Source organism: Rhipicephalus microplus, unplaced genomic scaffold (assembly GCF_043290135.1).
Source record: "Rhipicephalus microplus isolate Deutch F79 unplaced genomic scaffold, USDA_Rmic scaffold_22, whole genome shotgun sequence".
NCBI classification, from domain to species: Eukaryota; Metazoa; Arthropoda; class Arachnida; order Ixodida; family Ixodidae; genus Rhipicephalus; species Rhipicephalus microplus.
Window position 1 is genome coordinate 3,145,257 of NW_027464595.1, and position 22,742 is coordinate 3,167,998.

The 22,742-nt window shown below is 47.6% G+C and overlaps 1 protein-coding gene across 1 annotated transcript; it reads left to right on the forward strand.

Moving 5' to 3' along the window:
• Positions 1-5,003: 5,003 nt before the first annotated feature.
• On the forward strand, positions 5,004-10,359 carry LOC142786327 (uncharacterized). The gene is made up of 3 exons (XM_075883962.1): positions 5,004-5,145; positions 6,501-6,711; positions 10,182-10,359. The coding sequence occupies exons 1-2, from the start codon at positions 5,026-5,028 to the stop codon at positions 6,690-6,692; spliced, it is 312 nt and encodes a 103-aa protein (XP_075740077.1). The 5' UTR covers positions 5,004-5,025; the 3' UTR covers positions 6,693-6,711; positions 10,182-10,359.
• Positions 10,360-22,742: the final 12,383 nt, after the last annotated feature.

The window sequence follows — 22,742 nt, forward strand, 5'->3', positions numbered from 1 at the left end:
TTTGATATACCGTCCGGGCCAGGGGCCGACCTGCCGTTGAGATCATGCAAGGCTCTTCTGATCTCCTCGATATTAAAGTCGCCCTCAAGACCTCGATTTGGCGTGCCCTGGTACTGTCTACTTGGTGGTGCCAATCCTCTTTTGACTGGGAGGTACTTATGCACGAGCTGCTGAACAACTTGCTGTTCTGTAGTGCGCCCTATCTTTTTATGCAAAATTCGAGCGATAACATGCTTTTGATTTGTTTTGGTGGTGTTTTCGTTGAGGAGATGCTTTAACATATTCCATGTCTTGCCATTGCGCATCTGACCATCGACGGAGTTGCAGATTTCGTCCCATTGCTGCCTCGATAGTGCGCGACAATGTTCCTCGACTGATCTGTTTACCTCAGCTATCTTCTTCCTCAGTCTTCGGTTCAGGCGCTGACCCTTCCAACGGTTCAGTTGTGCTTGCTTTGCCTCAAGAAGATGAGCGAGCCGGCTATCCATTCTTTCAACCGGAAAATCTGTGGTAATGGTGGAGGATACGGATTTGATGTCCTCTTTAATCTGTTTGACCCACTGCTCCAAGCCTCGTCTGTGGCCATCTTGTTCCCTTTCCATCCTTATCTTCCTGAACTTATCCCAGTCTGTGAAATGAAATTCTCTCTGCTTTTTACGCTCCACGGAGAAGGTAGTGGCAAGAATGCAGTGGTCACTCCCTAGGTCTACAGCAAGGTTCATCCACTGGGCCTTCTTGATGTTCCTTACAAATGTAAGGTCCGGGGTGGAATCCCTGCAGCAAGATGTACCAAGCCTTGTTGGTAGGCTGGGGTCTGTGATTAGGATGAGATCAAGTTCACTGGCACTTTGCCAAAGTCGATTTCCTTTCCCAGTGTTGTACTTGTAACCCCATGTATGATGAGGGGCGTTGAAATCACCTGCTATGACGAGTGGACATTCCCCGGCGATATTAACAGCTTTCTTTAGAACCGTCTTGAACCCTTGCTTTTGTTCCTTTGGACTGCTGTATATATTCAGAATGAAAATGCTCTGACGGTTGCTGGTACCCGGCACGATCTCTACCAAGACGTGTTCCAACCGGCCTGCTTCTACCTTGAGGTCGTGGGTTACGTGCGTTAGTTTGTTGCATACGAAGGTGCAGACTCCCCTCCCTTCAGTATCCCCTATTACAGGCCGGAATCCAGGCAACGTTGCTTGCGGTGAAAGGGTCTCTTGTAATAGTATATGAGGCTTTTCTTCGCTGCTCCTGATATACTGCTGCAGGGTTGCCTTCTTTTTAAGGTAACCTCTACAGTTCCATTGCCAGATACGAAATGCTTCACGTAGCGCTGCCATCATAGTTATTACATGGGCGGCCACAGCCTGATGCTGCACCTGTCGACAGGTTTGGTACCACTAGTATTGGTGGCCGAAGGGGTGAGCTTGGTGCATGAGGAGGCCTTGCTGTGTTGTGCAGATCTGCTTCGAGCTTTGTAATGCGCAAAGTCATATGCTCTTCCAGTGCCGCCACGCTTGATTGTAGCCTACCCATCTGCTCGCTAAGATTGGCTACTACTTTGCTGAGCGTGTCAAACACCTCTTTCATATCTGACATGGTCGTTTGGTTGGCTTCCACGTGTTCTGCCATGACTGCCCTCTTTTTCGCGGTTCTCGAGTCCCCCACGTTTTCAGCCACAGGGACATCAACTGGCTGAGGCATTGGCTGTGAAGATTGCGCGCTCGTTAGCTTAGTGAGAAGAATTTTTATTTCTTTTAACTCAGCTGATAGCCTCTCATTCGATTTTGTAAGTCTCGCGTTTTCTTGCTCTAGCTGTGCAATTCTATCATGCTCTGGCAGCTTACCTGTCATCACCTCTGCCCCGCTGTTGCGCACTCGCTCAGCCCAGCTGCCTTTCGAAGTAACTGCAGGCGTCCTCCCCGGGTGTGAAGCCGTGATCTCGAACTGAACGCCAGGCAGCTGGCCATTCGGGTGCCGCCCAGGCTGATCCCGACCCTGATTGTGACCTTGAGAACTCGAGCGCCTCCGTGATTGGGAGCGGGCCTTGGGTCTAGAACCTCTTCTGGAACGCGACCTCCCCCTGGAGTGGGGCCGCCTTTCCTGTTCTTGTGTAGTCGGGATGCTCTGGGTCCCGTAGGCTGGGATAAGCTGCTTGTCATAGATGTCTGGACTCGATGTGATTGATGCGTCCCGGGCTTGTGCGGCTGCTCGCGATCTTTCCCAACGTCTGCGTCTGACGACGTATGGCACTAAGAACCTGTTCTTGCACTCCTTGTCTGCCGTGGGATGGTGACCGTCGCAAAGCCTGCATCTTGGATTGCACTGGTGCAGGCTATCTGGGTTCTTGATCTCGCAGCCTCTGCAGATTGTTTCAGCTGGGTTCGGACAGACGTCAGACCGATGTCCCAGCTTTCCACAGACGTAACAAATATCGATGTTCTTGCGGTAAAGGGAGCACTGCAAAAGTGAAGGTCCATATCTCACGAATCTGGGCACCTTGTGTCCTTCGAACGCTATGATGATTGTCCCGGTGTCCTTGATTCTCTTCGCCTGCAGCGCGAGCGGGTTGTTCGCATTCACAATCTTTCGGGTCAAAATGTCCTGAGTATCGCTTACGGGGATCCCGCGAATCACTCCTTTACAAGTGTCGTGGGGTGCCGCGGCGTACGCGCTAACCTCGAAAACTTTGCCTCCAATGTCAATTTGCTTGACCTTGAGGTATCTTGAAGCTCTGTCTTGGTCCGGAGTGCTTGCCACCATAATGTTCTGCTGCAAGTTGGAACAGATGATGTCCTGCATGGCCTCTTCCTCTTTGACGCCAGCCGCCAGTACTATCGCGTCTGCCACGGCTCCAGTGCCAATTCTCGAGATATTTAATCCTCCACGTGGTCGTAGCACAATTTTGCTGAAGTCCTTAGGTAGTGGCGGCATGCGTCCAGCTCGCACGATTGTATGCTTGGTGTCATACCTATTACGACTGGCTCGAGCGTCTCCCGCAACGCCGGCCTCGGTCGAACCCTTGGCAGCAGGAACGCTAACCGCGGCTTGCTTATTCCTTGAGCGTCTCGTTTCGGCTTCCTTCCAAACCATTTCTTCCGTGCAATCCTCTGGAGAGATGTCCCCTCCATCTACTTGGTATTCCATTCTCAGTCGCAGATACTGGAACGCGCAGAGCGTTGAGTCGCGTTGGCGCCGGGCCGGCGCATCGGCGACAATCGCCTCCTTGGTTAGGCCTAAATCCCCCGGTGGCGTTGTCGTGTAAAAATGTCCCAAAAAACGGTTTAAAAGTCCACTCACCGGCACAAAGGTGGTATCTGCTGATTTCTTGAGAACTTAGGCACACGATGAGAGTAAAAACTCGGCGACAAATTCGTGAATACCACAGGAAAGCATTCTTGAAAGCAGGAGCCGATCTTCGCGCGTCCGCACTGGTCGGCACCTAGAGCGTCTCCCGTATGTTACTGTCAACGTCCGATTTTCCTAACCTTCAAGGAACCGTGAGAATGTGTGGAAGATTGGGCAGTCCAGATAAACGAATGCATGTGAAAACGCACCTTTTTGTAGGTATTTTTCGCTAACTCAGCAGGTGACGGTGGGAGTACAAGATTCCGATTGCGATTCAACCAATGCATCGTTTAGGTGGCTCTGAAAAAAGCCGTTCATAAAAAAAACCGAGGTGGCTGGCGTTATCTCATAGGTCAGCACTTGGGGGCAAAGAAGCCTCCTATTTTCTTTTGCACGGCGTTCCGCTTGCCCGCGATCATGTCCGCCTCAATTTCAGTCAACGTTGTGTTGCCACTGTACACCGATGACAGTGTCATCAGTGCTCACGTCAACTCCGAACTCGTTGGCTGTGTAGGAGATGGCTCTTCGTTTTCAGTGTTAGAGTCGTCAGAGTCCTGCGTAACTTGAATGATTTTGTCATTGGTCATGTCCGCACATAGCTCGAGGTCTTTGTCAGCGTCGGCGAAACCCTCAAAGGTTATCCCGACTAAAATCGACTCGCCGGCAGCGCGCCGATTGTCGAGGGAACATCCGCGGATGGCAGTTCGTCACACACGCTGTCCACTTGGGGCGAGACGGCCGTCTCGGCGTCGAGTCTGTAGCCCGCATGGAAAGAACAGTTTCGCAGAGTCTCTTGGGGTAACCGCCTTTCAAGATTCTGCTAGCATGCCGACGGCAGACCTGAGGTCAACGGCGTAGCTTCTCCCATCGTGAACCTACGAGGGGGCTCTGTGCGCTTCGAAGGCGCAGACAAAGACGAAGGAGCAGTTGGTACCATCGCTGGAAACGGTGAATCTGCTTGACGAAAAGTGCAGCAGGGAACAGCTAGTAACTCGGTAAATACTGAAGGTCAAGAAACGAGATCACTGAAGATAGCGCGCAGCAGGAAACGATCAACCGCAGACACGACCGCGAAGCTGACATAACAACACGTGAACGAACTGAGTGAGGTTTGGCTTAGCTAAGCTGTTAAGCTATGGCTGGCAACGGATTGACTTGTGCGGTTTCGAGGTTAAGGCAGCTGCGGTGCGGTGGTTGGTGACGCGAGGATATGAAAACAACCCAAATGGCGGCGTCTGTGGTGACTTTGGGTCGGCGGTTCATAGTAAAAAGTCCGGGAAATCGGATGCCGAAGGCCATAAGCCTCCGAAATTTCGGACTTTTTAATACATTGACTCTATAGCGAACTTGGCGGTGCCACAGATGAATCCGAGAAATCTAGCATGTCCGGAATTTCAGGCGTCTGGGAAATCGGACGTAGACTGTATTCTGTTCGACCGGCGTCTGTACGTGTTTATTTTATTGGATCTCGGAAATACGACAAATGCACCTCCCCGTTATCGGTCACTGTTCTCGCCTTCAAAGCCTCTCCACGTGACGCTTGTACAGGCGGAACGGGACATGCCCTGGCGTGCATCCAACACGCTGCTGATGCGCTACCGGCGACTGTGCGAGACCCTGCGCACCAAAAAGCCCACAGTGGCTGACCTGGAGCGCTCCCTGGCGGTACCCGTGGCTCCCATGACTGCGGGGCGATGTGCCCGTCTGACAGGAATGGACAAGCGCATGGACCTGTACCGGCGCATCAGACGCCTCCTCAACACAGATGTCATGAAGCGTGCCGCCCTTTCGCTGGTCAAGGTAGCCACGGCCACTTTTTTTGCCTGTTTGGAATGACGGAGACAGAATATAGTGGCCGCTGCATGAAAGAGCTCTCTCTGATCATTTGTGTCACTGCTCGCAAGTGCTCTTTTCTTTAGAGCTGTCTGCCGTGATTCCACTTTTGCGCAAAACTGTGCTAAGCTGCGCGAAATTGAGTTTACTGTGTCATCCTGATTATATCAATATAGATTGTGCTGTACTGCACCGAAGTCTTGGGTTTGGTGAGTCGGCTATCACTGTCCATCGCACCGCCAGCGCATCAAAAATGCAGCTTGACCTTGAGGCCACCAGTGTCACTACCAATGATCGAGCATTATTCCCGATTGAGCCACGCCACCACGCACAGTGCAGACACAGCTTTATGATTTTGTCATTGGTCATGTCCGCACATAGCTCGAGGTCTTTGTCAGCGTCGGCGAAACCCTCAAAGGTTATCCCGACTAAAATCGACTCGCCGGCAGCGCGCAGATTGTCGAGGGAACATCCGCGGATGGCAGTTCGTCACACACGCTGTCCACTTGGGGCGAACTGGCACAACTGATAGTTGTGCCAGTTGGTTGACTGAAGCTACATCAATACTTTCAGTTAAACCTAGAGATAACAAAACTGATGCATTCCCCCCCCCCCCAAACTTTCTTAAACACAGATTTTCGTTATATACAGTTTCAGTGTGAAATTTCGAAAAAAAGATGCGCAAATTAAAGTGAAAACGGAAGGCAGGTCTTTTATTTATTTGGCTATCATGAACTGCATTATTATTGTGATAGAAATTATATGGACTCTCTCGGAGAATTTTCACTGTCATGTTCCATATAGAGTCCATATCGATAGCATCCCCCTGTGCATCGCAAAATGTACCCATGGGTAAAAGCGTGCGAGTGGGGGCCCAAAGTGGATGCTGATATTTCGAGGAGCACCGTGCACCGCTTCTGCTCTGTGGGGTTCTTGTCCCCGTGTTGTGAGGGGCACCGCCAAAGCACGTGCTCTAAATCTAATGTTCCACCGCAGTTGCTTGGGTATAGATCGTACTTGAAAGCGAGATTCGGATAAGAAATAGTTGTAGCATTCTACGAGACATTTCTCTGGCTAAACAGGGGGGGGGGGGTGGGGGGGATGGAATAACTGCGTATTCTTGAGGAGTTCGTTGTATGGAGGCTCACTATAGGCAGGTTTAAATGTACGTGTTGTCAGTTGAGTGTTGGTTATGTGGTGTTCACTGGATTTGACTGCATCATTCATTAGGTGCAGGACAAGCTCCGCAGGCGTAGGATTTGACTGGCTCCATATGCAATTGTTGCATGTGCCCAAGTGAAACAGCTGAGTTTTCTTGGCAGAACCGGAACGAGAATGTGAGCCGGGAGACGTGCATGAGGCTGTACCGCAAGATGCTGCAGTTTCAGCAGGGCACTCGCCCACCGAAAAATTCTCAGATGCAAGGCCGTTCCCTGACCAAGGCCATCGCCAAGTACGCGCAGCCCCTGCATCGACCCATGCTGCCCAGCCTGGCTGCCTACAAGCACCAGTAGTGGCAAGCTGTGGCCAATGGTATGCATGACCTTCCACAGCACTCTTGTGACATTGGAGCATACGTGATGTTTTCAGCTTAGCATTGGTCTCCTAAGGAGGTCGTTGTTTAAAAAGCACCGACTCTAAATTTCGAAGGCGAGATGAGTGAGATGGATTTATGTGGAGACATACATATCTATCAGATATCACAGGCAAGTATAGCCATGTCTAAAATTAATTTTAAAGTGCATGCCACGCGACTGAGCGAGATGCGAACTCCCTTGCAATGCTGAACATCATTCAAGAGTCGAAATTGGGCGCATATTGTACCATCATACGCCAGTCTGATTGGCTGCACCAGCCTGCGCATAAATGGCAATTTCTGCAATACTTGTCGATTAGAAGTGTAAATTGTCAAATCTAGTCGATTATTGTAGACTGAGCAACACTGAGCAATGGCAACCCTGACGCGGCGGCATCCAAATCCAGTGTAGTTTGATGGTTCCATCATGTTGCATTTCGGTTCATTCAAGACGTTTGCTAGTCCTCGTCGCTGTTATCACCGTGGTTTCCTTGCAAAAGTGTCTAGTAATACGGTGAAAGCTCTATAATTTGTACCATCTGGGAACGCCTCTAAATTCGTAACCTCTCCAAATTCATTAACATCTCTAAATTCATAACCGTCGCGCACTCGCGCAAGCGAAGTTGCCAGCATCGATAAGTGGGTCGTAAGCTACTTACTGCAAATAAATAAATAATTAAATGAATAAAGAGGTGCAAACTTCGCACGTCAGTGTTATTTTAAGAGTGCAAGCTGCTTTACAGAACCAGTAATAGACTCTTTTTATTAACCTGCAAGTGCGCTTCCTTGTACTGCACGCTGTCTCAACTAATTACGGCACCTGCCATGCCTCAAGCGGAGCTGAGCTCCTGCACTCGGCGACAACTTTCTGTGGCAGCACAGCCAAGGCTACGAAGCCCAAGCACGCCTTTTCTTGCTACGCTTCTGCTCGTAGTCCATGAACGCTTACTTTAGTATGCTGCGTAGCATAATGGAAACTATAAAAAGAAGAGATGTGAATATTACAAGATTGTTCGAGTCATTATTACAAAGCATCACCCGTGTAGGTTTTTTGTTCTTTGCTATTTCTAGTTTTCTTGTTTTCTGGTGCCGTTTCACTTTTCCCTGCCCCGGTAAACAAGATATGGCATTGCTCGGTTGCAGCAAGTTCACATCGAACCTTGTGAACGAGCATCAGTGCGGGTTCATTAGGTGATCTGTATTCATCGAGCAGGGAGAAACGTAGACAGTAGTACGTCATAAAATATTTTGTTTCCCGCACATGCAATCACCGAAAATTTGTGTGCTATTGATATCATCAGCGAAAGTTGTACTCGGATCGCAATAGCCGCCATGAAAGTGACACTGGTGAACTGCCAGTCTTCAACAACACCAGCTGCTTGAAAAAAAAAGTGCACTTTGAAACTGTACGTTAAACCAATGACCCTATTCCTAAATTGCTTTGCATACGGGGTCAGTGTTTCAGCTGGCTAATACTGTTGATACGACAACGCTGAAGATTGCGTACCGTAACACCGCTCCCGACTATGTCTACGGAGGTACCTAGTCGTTACTAGCGCTATGTCTGGGTAACAGATGCGGTAATGTATATTACGCTGTTGACTGTGAAAAAAAAACTGCGTTCTTTTTCGAGTAAAAATTGCGTTCCAATTTGAATTTACTAACATTAGACGCTCACTTAATGACCAATCGGTGTCATGACCCCTGCTTCCCGTCGCTGCCTTTGCATCCCTTAAAAAATATCATGAGCTTCTCCAGCATGTTTTTGCGTCTCCTAAAGAAGGAAAACAATGATGCTGACCAAGTATGCACTGCAATTCAGGAAATGAAGTCATGGCTTTGCGTTGTTCTAATCGCCCAGAACCTGCTCGGCCATACCTTTCTTTTTCTGAAAGGAATCGCGACGCACCAAAGAAGATTTCGTGCTTTATGCCTTTAAAAATGAACATTTTATTCATTTCCTCCCCCAAAAATGTAAGATATTTTTATAGTGGTCATGCGAAAAAGTGCATGTTGGATGCGCTTGCGAAACTGAAACCGAAATTGCATGAAAACGGACTACTTGGCATAATAAGACATGTGCAGAAGCTTCACCCACGTAGCTTTGGCTGTGCTGCCCCTGAAAGTTGTCCCCGAGTATAGTTGCGCATGCTTTTCAGGCCTGGTTATATCTAGAAAAATAGGTCTGTAATTTCTGCGTCGTCGCACAATAAAACTGCACGTGAATACACTGCGGAAGTGACTAGCTGCGACTAGTTGAACTTACTGCATCGCAGGAAAGGTAGCTTTACAATTATCATAGGGGTCTGTATAAAAAAAATTTATTTAGAACTCTTTATTTCCGAATTCACACACTAGTGATGTTTCGCCTCTCTACTTTTCACGCATCTTAGGTCATCGTTTCAGCCAGAGCGTAGGTCGCTGAATTTTTTTCTTTGTTTCATTTCTCAGGCTTTTCACGGCACTGGAACGCTCGATTACTAACATTTCTTGCTGTGTGAACAATCGGTGTTTGAAAAGCTCGAAAGTGTGTTAACTGTAATATTTCAAGGTTTTGAATGTTTAGAGAGGGTGTAATTGGAGAAGTACATTTTTTTTTCTTCAGTCATTCACAGTAAGGTAATGGAAGATTTATAACTATTGTTTTTCGAAAGCTAGCACCATAAAAACTGCTTAACATACATAGAATCCAGGGACATTTAATACAGCAAGATCTGTGCTGCCACTTCAATAAGAATCAGATCCTTATATGTTTTCATTAATTATTAACTTTCAGAAATTTAATGGTACAATCTACATAAAAGCTTAACTTATATTTGTATCAGTGCAACAAAATCTGTGCATGAAAAGTTTGAGTCAGTATAGGTCTCATTGAATTATTAGTGTGTGCTCCACACGCTCCTTGAGAGAACTAATTAACAGTGAAATCTTGTGCAAAGACATGGCGATACCAAAAACACTTATTTCATGAATGGCATTTCCTATTGGTTTGGTTGGCTCTTTTTATATTCACCATATAAGTAACTTGCTACGAGAGGCGCTCGGGTTAGGCAGTGCAACTTTTTTGGGACCTCAGTGTAAATTCTTTATCATTTAGAAGAGACTTGACCTGCATTCATTCACAGAACACAGCAGGAAATTTAGATATGGTACTTTGACCTTGATTTTCTCCTCTAATAGTAGACTTATTGATGGTAAGGTTGACATTAGAGTTCCCAGAGAACACTTGATTAATCTAAACCAATTTATTGTTTCACTTTGGTTTGGGGGGGTAAAAAGGGATCTGCTTGCACAAAGTAGGGTGACCTGTAAATTATTGTGAGAGCCCTTCAGTCTGTAGGGGATGCTACATATAAAAACAGGCTGACGATGATTACGCGTGGTGCGCTCAACGTTTGGTGTGCGTGGCTTTTGTCTTCCTCCTCAGTGCTGCACGACCTCCACGGCTTGTCGAGACCCCCTCCGAACCCAGAAGTTGAGAAAGTGGGCACCGTGCCCATCTTTGAAAAGCTCTTCTCTAAGGAGGTGCTTGGCGTGCCAGATGCATTCGAGACCAAAGAAGACTGCCTCGTGCTTCCGCTGCTGCCACCCAACGAGGTATGGTTAGGCCGCGTTGTTTTGCTTGAAACGATGGCTAGAGAAATAGAAATTCCTTGCAGCTCAAAAATAATGAAATAAAATCGGGAAAGTTATAATATGGCTTCATTACTTTATTATAGTGTAAATTAGTTCTCGAGCTTGCGGTGCGAAGAAAATTGCATGAAAAAGGGAAAGTGTCATTTGTCATTAAAGTGTATTTTGACACATATTAAATGCATATGAAGTTTCATATGTACTTTCGTATACATGGCATTCATATGTGTTAAACGCAGATTTCATGCAAATTATATGACTGGTTATTCATATGGACTTCTCAGTAAGAAAAGTCACATAGTTGGTCTTTTAACCATAGGTGGAACAGCTGCGCCCCGGTGCGCAAACTTGCTTACCTGTGCCTTCTTGCGCCAAGCCACCCCTGTTGTGCCAAACTTGCCTATCAGTGCCTTACTGCACTGCAGCACCAGAATTTAGCCGCAAAGTATGAAAGCCATCAAGCGCCGTGCCCGGAAACGTGGCTGAAACGTGGTCTGTTCAGTTTGATCGTAATGGCTATAGTTTCGGTTTCGTGAACACTGTGATCGCTCCAGGCGCAGCTGTGGACTTTAATCACATGGGCATGGTTGGGATCGCTATGCGTGCGCGATCCTGGCAGGCATCAGCGGGAGAGGCTCGTGGACTGTTGTGCATGCTGGGATCTCAACGCAAGCACACTGCGAGGAGAGCATCACTCCCTGGCAGGGCTGTGTTTTCTTACACGAGCATTTTTATAGAGTTATGCGATATCAGATCTAGAAGAGTTGGCTGCCAGCCTTACAATTTGTTGCTGTCCCATTCATTGCTTCGCCATTCCAGTGAAGCTGTCTTTCTTTCATAACTTTACGGCAGTGTTTGGAAAATAAATAAACGTTGGAAGTAACGGTGCTGGAAAAATTAGGGCTGGTGTAAGTTTCCGGGAACAACTTAAGGCTGCTCTGCAGACCGTACTTTTTTATTTTTCAAGATATCTGGATGAAACTTTCAGGGCATGTTGGCTACACTAAAACTAGCGGAACTGAATAGTTGCATGCAGCTGCGTTTTTTAGTTCCAGAGTTATGGATGTCTAACTGGGTTGTTCACCTGGGTACTTGAGGAAGAGTATTGAGAAAGCTCAGGACATAGTAGGAAGCTAAAATTTATTGTGGTCGTTTTTTGATAGATATCCTAGGATACTACAAAGCCGTTTCTTTTTTAATTTTCTCCCCAATAAATATTCATGCGACATTGAATTCAGTGTAGCTAGTAATTACCAGGTTCATCAAAACTGAAATGTTATAAATTAACGACACCAATTTTCAGACAAAGAAGCTGCTTGTACTCTGGAAAAGTCATTCAGAAACAGGATAAACAAAGCACACAAATTTGATGAGCGGTCTGTGAGTTTCAGCTTTCCTCAGCACCACAACTAGCAAAAAAAAATTCATTCTGAGAAAGCGGGCCTAGAACGTTTGACACTTGCATTTTCTTCAGAAAGCTTCAACAGAATAGCTAGAAGTATTTGGATGCACTCTTTTTTTCTTTCGCCTCATCTACATCTTTTGGTGTCGTTGTTAATTTATTTTTAGGCGTAAAGCGTCGAAGTGCTAGGCCGGCAATCTCGAAAACACTCGGTGTCATGCTCAATACAGTCGCCCACCAATTTTTCGGGCACGGGGGGGACCGAAAAAAAGTCCAAAAAATCTAACAGTCCGAGAAATTGGTTTTTGTCAAAAATATGAACTTTATTCCATCAGGCAGGCTTAAAAAAGTCCATGGTTCGCCCGTATTTGTACCAAGGTGACATCGTCACTGTAAATGTTCGACAAAAGCGTCATCGCGGTGGCGATCTCCGCTGCCGACAGCAGCGGGCGATCATCGTCGTCATTATCCGAACGGCTCTCCAACTGCGGTACAACCTGGCAGAGAATTTCTTTGTCTGTGGGCTCTGCACAAGAAATAGTCACCGTCCCGATGAACGAAGTCTTTATGCAGGGAGTTTTACAATAACGTTTGCGTGTGTTGCGGGTATAGCGGACGCATTATGAGCTTTAGAATAGTGTTTGCTCCCCCTAGGGCAAAATTTTGGGACTTTCCCTTCGACCGTAAACTCAAATGCACGGAAGCTACAGACATCATTTTGCGGACCTCGCGGGCTGTTATCCCTGCACGCTATTTCGGATTTTCTGCGGGCGGGCCGCAAATGGTGACTCGCGTTAAGACAAATGCACAGTGTCAGCGACCGCACCGCAAGGGCTCGCGACACGCTATTTTAAAGCTCCCTAATGTCATTGTGGCAGGCACATTCACTTCGCCACTGCGTAGCTCCGCTTCCTCCCTGTGCGGTGCGATGACAACAGTGCTGACCACAATGGCTTACCGAAGACGAAAAAATGTCCCGTGCCGCGTTTCCTAAAGCAGACATGGCTTCCGAAACTTGAAATATGACATTTGTTTACCAATCTTGGGGGCAGAAAAGCCATTTTAAAATTAAGCCACTAAGTTTAGTCAAGCTGCTGAAAAACCTAACATGGCGGCGTCCTTACAGATTCGTAGTGCAGCCCGAAACAAGCGATTTAGTCCGAAAAATCGGGCGTAAAAATGCATTAACCCTTGGGGAACCCTGACGGTGCACTTTTGAAGTACGAAATATCTAAAAAGTACGAATTTTTGAAGTCCGAAAAATTGGTCGGCGACTGTAGCACTGATTCGGAGCACGTACTGAGTCCCGCAATTTCTGACGCACTCAGTGCAATCGGGGCTTCAGCGTTACTCAATGTGTAGTATTCTCGACTGGCGACTGCAGAAAGCACTGTTCCGCCGCTGCAAGCATCCACGCAGTCGGCAGTCGCAGCAGAATAGTGGCATCGCGACGTTGTACAAACCGCATAGTGTGCCTCCATGCAAAGGACCTCTGCACCATCTTTGGCATCGTTACCGGCATCGCATGCAACAACTAAGACGAAGAACACAGGACTAGTGGAAAAAGAAATTGATATGAGTGCAAGAGGCAAAGTGCGACGAAGAAGACGCCGGCCGAGGCAAATAACAACGGGGCGAGCGAGCGTCATCGGAGGAAGCGACCACCCCCACTGCTGCGCAGCAACCAATGATGGGCGTCCTTTCTCCCGCAAGATATGAACGCGCTGCTCTAGCCAATCAGCGCACCTCATTGCTTCATGGGAAAATGCCAATACCGTCTCAACCATTCTGCAAGACTCCAAACAAAAAAGAATTCGCACTCAAAACAACACCAAAACGTCGTCATGCCCTGTATATATATGTGTGTCACAGAAAAGCAACAAAAAAATTTAGTAAAGTACTTTCTGGCGCGCGGAAGCGGACGTGCAACCTTTCGCTCCTGAGCGCATGGCATTAGCCACTGAGCCATGAAGGCACATGTCCCTCAACCCTTACACCACTTATCATTGCGGTGCCGATCTCATGGGAAACAGCGTATTTTCAGTGTCATCGGCAAAATGGCAGAAAAGGCACACTCGGCGCCCTGCTCGTTGTGACGCGGTGGCACACGCTTATTTTCTATGCGTAAGTTGCCCATCTGGGAGGAGGGGTGGGTGGGAGGTAGATGTTTATGGTGGGAGGTAGATGAGCGCACGCTCATCTCGCTGTGGAGGAAAATCCTACACCTTGGACTTTCACCAGGATGATTGTGTTGTAGTTATCGGGTGCACAAAGGTCACTTCGCTCGCTGCACATTGCCCATTTGCGAAAACATAGAACTTTTCAGACACAGCGAAGTAATAACTGTGACACTTTTTATGTCGAACTCATCTGTACTTATGAATATGTGCATCATTTCTGCATGAGCAGGGCACTGCACGTTTTGATCTGCTTACCGTTCTTCGAGCGACATTTTAGTTTGTTGCTATAGTAAAATAAAACCCCGTTAATTCGGACTTCACGAGACCGGAGAGAATGTCCGAATTGACTGAAGGTACGAATTATTGTGAGTACAAACAAAATACTTCAAAAATGTCTCCTACACCATCAAGCTTACATTTCTTAAAAAACGTTTGTGATCGCGGTTTGCTTCACGGACGCAATGTGTGACGAAGTCACAATTTTGCAAATTTCTTGCAGGTGGCTTAGTCCGCACACAGTGTTCGAGGAAGGCATGCATATGTCTTCCAAAACGGCCAACGCATGCGCCGCCTCCGTCATTGTGTGGCATGGACGCGCGTCTGCATCACTTGCGTCCTCGTCAGCCGGTTCCCCTTCGCCGTCCAAGACTTCGGCGACGATATCGCTGTCGTTCACTGTGCCAGCTACGGCAACATCGCTGTCTATTGCGAAATAATCGCCAAGGAGCACATCAGCTGGCATGATGCTCACATAGCGGCCGTCTTGCTCTTCGCCGGTTTACTCATCAGCCACCCCACCCGGATCAGCAGCGCCGTGCACGAAGTCGCTATGCCTAAAGAAGTTTGCGACTACTGTAGGCGGTGTGTTGTTCCACAGGTATGTCAGCATGTGTATTGCGCTTAGCATGCTTACTTCTTACTGCTTGCTTGACTCCATGCAGAGCAACATCCGCTTGAGTACCTGCCATCAATAGCGGCTTTTCACGAACTGTATGATTCCCTGGTCCCATCGGCGGCAGGGAAGCCGTTGTGTTCGGAGGCAGGAATAGCAGTTCAATGCTTTCGAGGCCGGACACCTTTGTGTGCGCGCTACAGCTGTCTAGCTTGAACAACACCTTCCGAGACTTGGCCACAGAGTGGCGGTCGAGCTGACGCAGCCAAGCTTGTAAAAATTCGGCAGTCATCCAAGCCTTTCTGTTGAACCGGTAGTCGACAAGCAGCTGCCTAATGTTCTTAAAGCATCTTGGCTTCGCGCGCTTCCCGATCAACAACAGCGGCAGCTGCTCTGTGCCGGTCATGCTAGCAGCCAGAAGAACTGTCACGTGCTCTTTACTTCATTTTCCACCGATGCACGAGTCCCTCTTAAACACGATTGTCTTGTCAAGCGGAGCCTTATAAAACAGCGCTGTCTCATAAGCGTTGAGAATGTTGCTCGGCTCGTACGTAGAAAGGCGCGCGGATAGTGCAGATCACCAGTCCTGCACAACACTTTTGTCAACTGCACCTCTTTCACCACACACGTTGCGGAACACCAGCCCATGTCGCTTCTTGGAGCTGTCGAACCATCCTTCCGACGCACTGAAGGAGTCAATGTTTATGGTCACCACGCACTTCCCTGCTAGTGCACAGATGAGGGGGCCAGGCTGCAAAAGGCCAAACGCGCATCGCGCGAAATGGCAATCCAGCGCAACATCGCTTTTTCTAGTTTGGGACGCACTGCCGTTCGAAGCCTTTTCCTTTGGTCGCCAAACATGTCCCCGTCATACGCTTGCATAATCTGCTCTTTGTTCTTCATGTAAGTGCTCAGCGTGCTTTTCTTCACATTGAACTTTTCCATCACTTCTTTTCGAGATGCTCCCGCTTGCAACGCCTTTAATATTTTCACCTTTGCAGCCAAATCTTTTGCTTTGTACTTAGCCCTTCTCGCTGCGGGAGTTAGGGCGGTAGGGGCCGCAGGAGACGGAGGGGAAGCCATTCTGGCGTTGCGCGGTGGTCACGTGCGCGTGCACGAAGTAGACAACACAAACACACACACACATACACACAAAAGAATGCACGGTGATAAAAACGAAATAAAAACCGGCGAACCTTTCAAAAAACAGCAAACAGTAAAACTGTCGATCGCACTGATCACTTACAGATAAATAATTTAAGAGGGCAGACTGGTCATTGGGACTGAAGAGTAACAAAAAAATTCATTTTTCTATATAGACACATTTGGTTTCTGCAAGTATTTTTTTATCTAGCTGCAAATTTTCACACACCAGGAAGTGGTAATTTTTTTTGTAATGTCATTCCAACTATCCAGATTCTTGGTGCTGTTAACATGCAGAACCTGCAAAAAAATGGGGAACAGACTTTGAAGCTTCTTTATAATTTCCCGGCACCTGTGTTAGCAGCTCTGCTATGAGTTTATGAGCCCCTTTATGAGGATTGCAAACATGCGCACCATGATTGTTGCTTTTTGAAGAAGCTGTGTGTTTTCAATTCTTTCCATGTTTCTCAGAGAAGTAAATTTACGGCTGTTCAATTTTGAGGCCTCAATATCTCTGCAGATAGGGCAGGTATAACAATAATTCTTCTTGCAACCGAAACCTCTACGTGTGTAGAATGCAAGTACGAGAGCAGAATTTATAGCACGAGTCTTTTTAATTAATTACTCATCAAAATTGTAATATAATTTCAACTGCTTTTGAAGATGGATATAGTTCATTTTGTTGTAATCTAACCAAGAAAGGCCTAAAAACCAAAAAGTCTTGCATACTATCACTCTATAGTCATTAGTCTATGTTGAAATATCTCAACTAGCACTTTAATTAGCACTTTTTTGTTGTATAGCAGCCTTAAACAATAGGGGATCAACGTAAGTGATTTCAGGAACAAGGTAAGTTACAGAAAAACTAATTAAACATTTGAAATCAACAGAAAAAACTGCATAGTACTGTGCATTTCGATCAAGATCACTGAAAAAATAAACAAAAAATGTCTAAGACCAGACCGCCCCCTTAAAGCCCACTAGAGGTGAGCAACCCAACTCAACCGTCATACAAACATGCTCGAAGCGCAAGAAAAAAAGGAAAGGCAAATCCGTGGATTGCTCGTTACTGATGACAGTAGTGATGCACTGCCTTGTATTTTGGTTGTTTAAACCACCATGTGTGTGTATGTGTGTGTGTGTGTTTTTAGCGGGGGGGGGGGGGGTGCCTCCAAGGTGTACTACCCATGGAGGAAGTTTTGGATCTCAGAGGCCACAATCTGATGCGAAAGTTGTTTAGGTGTGCTGTCGATCTGGCCAACAGATTCCGCTGCTGCTTCCCCGTCGAGACTCGACCGCGGTCGTGCGTTCGAATTAACTGAAGTGCGGCCGAATTTGTCCAAATGAATGAGACTTTTCAGTCATAGAACAATGTACATTTTGAACGGGACCGGACGCCATGGCCGAATTAACCAAAATTCTGAATTAATGAGGTTCGAATTAACGAGATTTTGCTGTATCGCATTCATTGCGACTTTTTTCGTACTCCTCTAAGATGGGCGGAGTGTCTCCTTTCTACTTTGACTACAGGCCTCCTGCGTGGGGGTATTGGATGTTATCGCATGTGCCCTCGTGGCAGAGATGGGCCGCATCGTTTGATCTCTGCTTCAACCACGTTCGTCACCCCCGCTTGCGGAGTTTTACCCGCGGATCAAACGTACGATGAGTGGGGATATGTTATAAATTCCGAAGTGATGCGGAACATGACGGCAATGGCGAGAAATCGTTGGGAGTGTTCAAATAACTTATGTCACAATAATGAGGCTATTGTACAATTTAGCAGGGTGTTTGAATAATGCAGCGTTGAACAAATGTAGCTTCGCAAGTGGTTTGAATGTGGCTAAGTCTGCTCTGAATGTTCTTGCTGCTTCAAGGGGAAACATGGTGTGTGGAGATATTATCTGTATTTGTGGACCAAACATGATGAAAATATACGTGCTTATGTAGTTTCTCCTGTTGATTTCAAATATTTAAAAAATTTTATTGTAGGTCAATTCATTTAGAAGATACACAGTGCTGTCACTCTATTGTTTTCGATGAGAATAGAAAAGAAAGTGCTTATCAAAAAGTAAGTATTATTGCATAGCTAGACAGTGCAATCAACAATAAGTGCAATGCTGCAAGCAGATTTCAAATTAAAGAAAAACTGGTGATTTTGCAGATGACGAAAGTTGAGGAGTCATGTCTTGGCTATCATATAAAAAGAAATTTAATACCATTATAAATTTGTATGGGCAGCAAATCGAAATTCTGCTCTCAGCACTTTGTGATACACAGATTGGGCTCTACGGTAATGTAAAAATTGTTGCTCTGGCTGTTCTATATTGCAAAATATCCACGCTACAAACTAGTAAAATCACCAAAAAGCATGTTTTCAGAAAACTGAGAAAAATGAACAAAACTCATTCATTTACATAACTGCACTTGAAAATGCTCGGTATGCACGGGGAATGTAGTCTTTTTGACTATGAGTCCCTGTGGGGTGCTTTTCAGGGACTGGTGCATGTTCTCCGTTGCTTGTCACTTCATTGATGCTGCCGTGTGCCTTCGATCCTTTTCAGTCATGCGGATGTGGCTTTGCCAGCTGGAATTTAGGCTCAGCCCTTTCGTAATGTCTTCTGATGCCTTTTTTTATTGCCTGCATGAGCACTGCTTCTGCCATGGCTGCCTCCACCGTGAATAGCGAAGCATGTCGCTCTTTTGGTGCCAGCGCTGAGATCATTGAATGCAGGCATTCATTGTTATTTTGGGTTTTCTCTCGCTAGCATCATTGCAACAGCTTTCTGTCTGACAAGCGCTCATAAATGGGAAGTAAGGCTTGGCAGACATATGGAGGCAACTTTCGACGATGTTTCGGAATGGGCTCCCCCCTGGCCTTTGCCGCATTTTGTTTGCACCAGGAATTTGGACCGGGTGGGCACAGAGTGTGGTTTGCCACATCATCATTGGACGTGATGTGATGATAAGTGGCCATCACTGCTGTGTGCATAGCATCAACATCACCACTGTGTGTCTTCAGAGCCCACCCATAAGAATTGGTGAGCTTGAAGATCAGGTCTCCTGTCAAGCGGCCCTTTCCCCCAAGACTCTCAAGGCCAAGGCCTTTGTGTTTTGCAATCAAGTTGCGTAAAGCAGTGCCCATACACTTTTGGACATGATTAATGCAGTCCTCTTCTTCCACTGGGATATACCCATAAACCTTATCTTCTTGTAACGCAAGGTAACTGCGGCTGTGTCCGTCTGTGGGATCTCGACGAAGCGAGCGCCTCGCCATGCTCTTGAAGTGAACGAACACCGCAGACGCGGTCGGTACAAACCAAACAATATACATACATTTATTTAACTACTTTTGAACGACGATATCGTCCGCCAAATCAATAGTAATCCGCCCACTAAGACATCCTTACACACAATCTCCATACACTCGAAAACATGACAAACACACAATAACGACAAACACGCTAAGACACCCAAGACGGCGTCGCCAACGCTTGACTTACCACGTGCCCCCCCCCCCCCCCCCGGCGCGGAGGCCCGGGGTTCCCCCTCGCCGAGAACCCACGCTAGACAAACCGTTCGCGACAGCCGCCACGCGCAGAAGAGGCTCCCTCAACTCTCCCCCGCCACCAAGGCCTGCCTTCCGCTAGGGGTCACCACCGGCGCTACCACTCTACCAACAGTGGTACTCAACGCGAACACAACGCCATCTAACGTCCGGCGGTTGTCACCCCCGAATCACGGCTTCTGTGCGAGACACGTGCGCCATGCGGCGCAAACAACTTCACAGGGGGTGTCAGCACCCCCACACGTCGCAAAGCACCGTGGCGTAGCGCAGGTTGGGCCGCTCAAGTGACCTTCTGAAGAGGATGAGGGCAGCCTCAACGTCCATTTCCCTAGCCTTCTTGTCACTGTTTTTCTGAGACTGGTGATGTTCCTTCAACACTTTATAAGAAGGGTCACCTTCCTTTGGGCCCGACTCGCATCCAGCACAAAAGTTGCTCAAAACAACGAAGTCAAGCACCAGGCTACTGAGCAATTCTATGACGGTGCCGAGACCGATACGCGACGAATGACCGCGAGTCATCCATGACCCATCAAACGACACCGCGATGTTTCCCATGTGGACTATTTTAAGTTCGGCGCAAAGTTCGCAAACCGACCGCGTGCAGCCGCTCGTCAAACTGCGTGCAGCACGATCGGCCGCGGGTGCCAACTTCGTTTTCACGTAGTGTTGCCACGTTTTTGTGTGAAGACCCCAGCGGCTGATGCCCATCAACGAGAACACATAATTCAGCCCGGTCTGTATGTTCCCCGTTGCCTGCATTGCATGCGCGGCCAAAACGTTCACAGCAAAAGGTTTCATGCGTTCATCGCTACGTCCGCGCGGCGAGCTCCACGACGACGCAGTCTCCCCACAGGTCGAACACACAAAACGCAACTTTACGGCGAGTCCGAATTTCGCGTGGTCGTGGACAATCTGCAGTTCTCCATTGCATGCCTTGCACTTTGCAAATGCCAACAAAACGCTGTTCACTGCGTCCAAATCTATAATTGTGAACATGGTTCCATCAGGCGGCCGAGCTGCTTCGTCGGCACCGTCAACCACGAATGCGTGTTTCCCCTCCGTCGCTGCAGCGGATGACAACTCCGATAACTTATCTTCGGCTTTAGCTCGCTCCTCTTCCAAGTCAGATTGCTGTCGATAGATTGTATTTAGACACACGCGACCGCTGCTCGAAGGCTCCACGACTGACAGAAACTTTGCACAAGCTCCGTGAGAATTGATGGGGTAGCTAGGCCTTCTGTGGTAGCGTCGACGACTTGGCCATGGGGCGCGGAGAGAGTAGCGTCTCGGGGGTTTTGCTGTATCACGGAGCACTTATTGAAATTCGCTACTAGCGTCCTTCGCACCTTTTTCGCACCAAACTTGAGCTGTGTGCGGAATTTGCGCTCAGGATTTGACATTGTGAAACTTCTCTGCTGACACTGAGGCAAAATGGCGCGCATGGACGCGCGCCTCAATACCCGGAGCAGACGAAGCCAGGAGCCTGCGCCAATAAGGAGGCAAGCTCAAGTCACGTGCGCAAAGTAGCGAATAGGAAGTAGCTCTGATACTCTTTTTTGCTGCTCATTTTACAAGCTTCCAATGGTTAAATTGGACCCATTCTGGTGGGAATTTGAAGGCGAAAGACGGCTCTCTCAAATGAGACCAAGCGGGCCGCGCTGGCACACATGAAAGGGCAGGGGCGCGTCACGGAAAATGTGCGATTTAACATCGATTTAGGCTCAGATTTAGCTAGAAATCGCAGTGTAGAGGGTCTTAGCAGCTAAAATAATTATATTATAGGCATGAAATTCACGATATAGGTGCACTTGTAGCTGTAGATTTCAAAAATGCAATAAAAAAAAGTTTTCTTGCAATTTTTTTGTCTCCACAACCTGTGTCCCCCTTTAAACTTGCTCAACAAGGCCCTTCTGGCTGCTCCAAGCCTGTTATAAGAGTGGAACTCTGAACAGTACCCTGTTCCACCCCAGTGTGACTGTAGGTATAACTGTATCTATAAGTGTCTGCCCACATGGAATGGAGTTGTTCAGTTTTCAGTCTTGACCCCGCCTTGGAGATGAGCAAGATGGCTGGATTTGCAGCATTTGCCGTATAAAAAAAAAATTGCACTATATCCACGGAGTGCATGATGATGAGTGGGGTGAGGCATACATCTGTCCGTTTATTCTTGCTTCCGTGCGTCCATCAGGGCATCTGTCTGTCTGTCTGTCCATCCATCCATCCATCTAGTGGACATTCCAAGTACTGCCATCTCGCATCTTTTCATCATATATTCAGCATATAGAAGTACCGCCATCCAGCGGACGTTCCAAGGACTAATCAAGAGGTGGCATCGCGCACTTTCTTACGGCCTGTGCTCCGTGCCTACTTCCCCCCTTTCACCGCCTCTAGTTCATGGCTATATACTTGTTCACTATATTCATGGCACTGGGGCCCAACCCTCGCCAAAGCTTGCCAAAACCAAGGAGGTTACGCACAGAGTTTGCCGTCTGCTAGTCTCTCTGTCCGTCTTTCCGTGTGTCCATCTAATGACCACTCCAAGTACCGCCATCTCGCATCCCCTGTGGCACATAACCGCTCTAGAGAGGGTATGTGCCATCGGTGGCTAGTACCTACTACTCCTACTTACATTGTGGACGCACGACCCACGCCTTAAGGAGCTTCGCCCCTAAAGGCATGTTTACAAATTACATGCTGTTGCTAGGTCGCTGTAAATTATGGGAGCGGCGGCCACAAGCATTAAAAATAACAGTGCAGCAGCCGCTGGCAGCAGGTGGTTGGGGCCTGTGTTCCGAACAGTAAACATGGTTTCTGTCGGTCTTTGCCTCTTTCCTGAGGGCGTTTCGTGCTAGCCTCAGCCTCAAATCCCTACAAAATTTATTCTGCACGCCACGCAACTGAAATTTTTACAATGCTGACTGAACCGAGTAGCAGCCAGCAAAGCGATCTTGCATCTGCAGCCTGAGTGGATTTGGTGAAAAGTCAACTGAGTCTGCTTCACCGTACACTCCTGCACTTTTTTCTGCCGACATACTGCATGCTCGGCATAATGGACGCCCTTTCTCTTCGCACGAGGCCCTAAATAAGCTTGCACTGCATGATCACGCTTATCCACTTACACACAACGCGGGCGCAGTAGACAGACAGATGAATAGTGGCACGTGTGTGAAGGC

Coding starts and splice junctions, on each gene's coding strand:
- LOC142786327 (XM_075883962.1), top strand. CDS start 5,026: ATGACTGCGGGGCGATGTGCCCGTCTGACAGGAATGGACAAGCGCATG. Junction 5,146..6,500: donor CCGCCCTTTCGCTGGTCAAG/GTAGCCACGGCC, acceptor TTTTCTTGGCAG/AACCGGAACGAGAATGTGAG.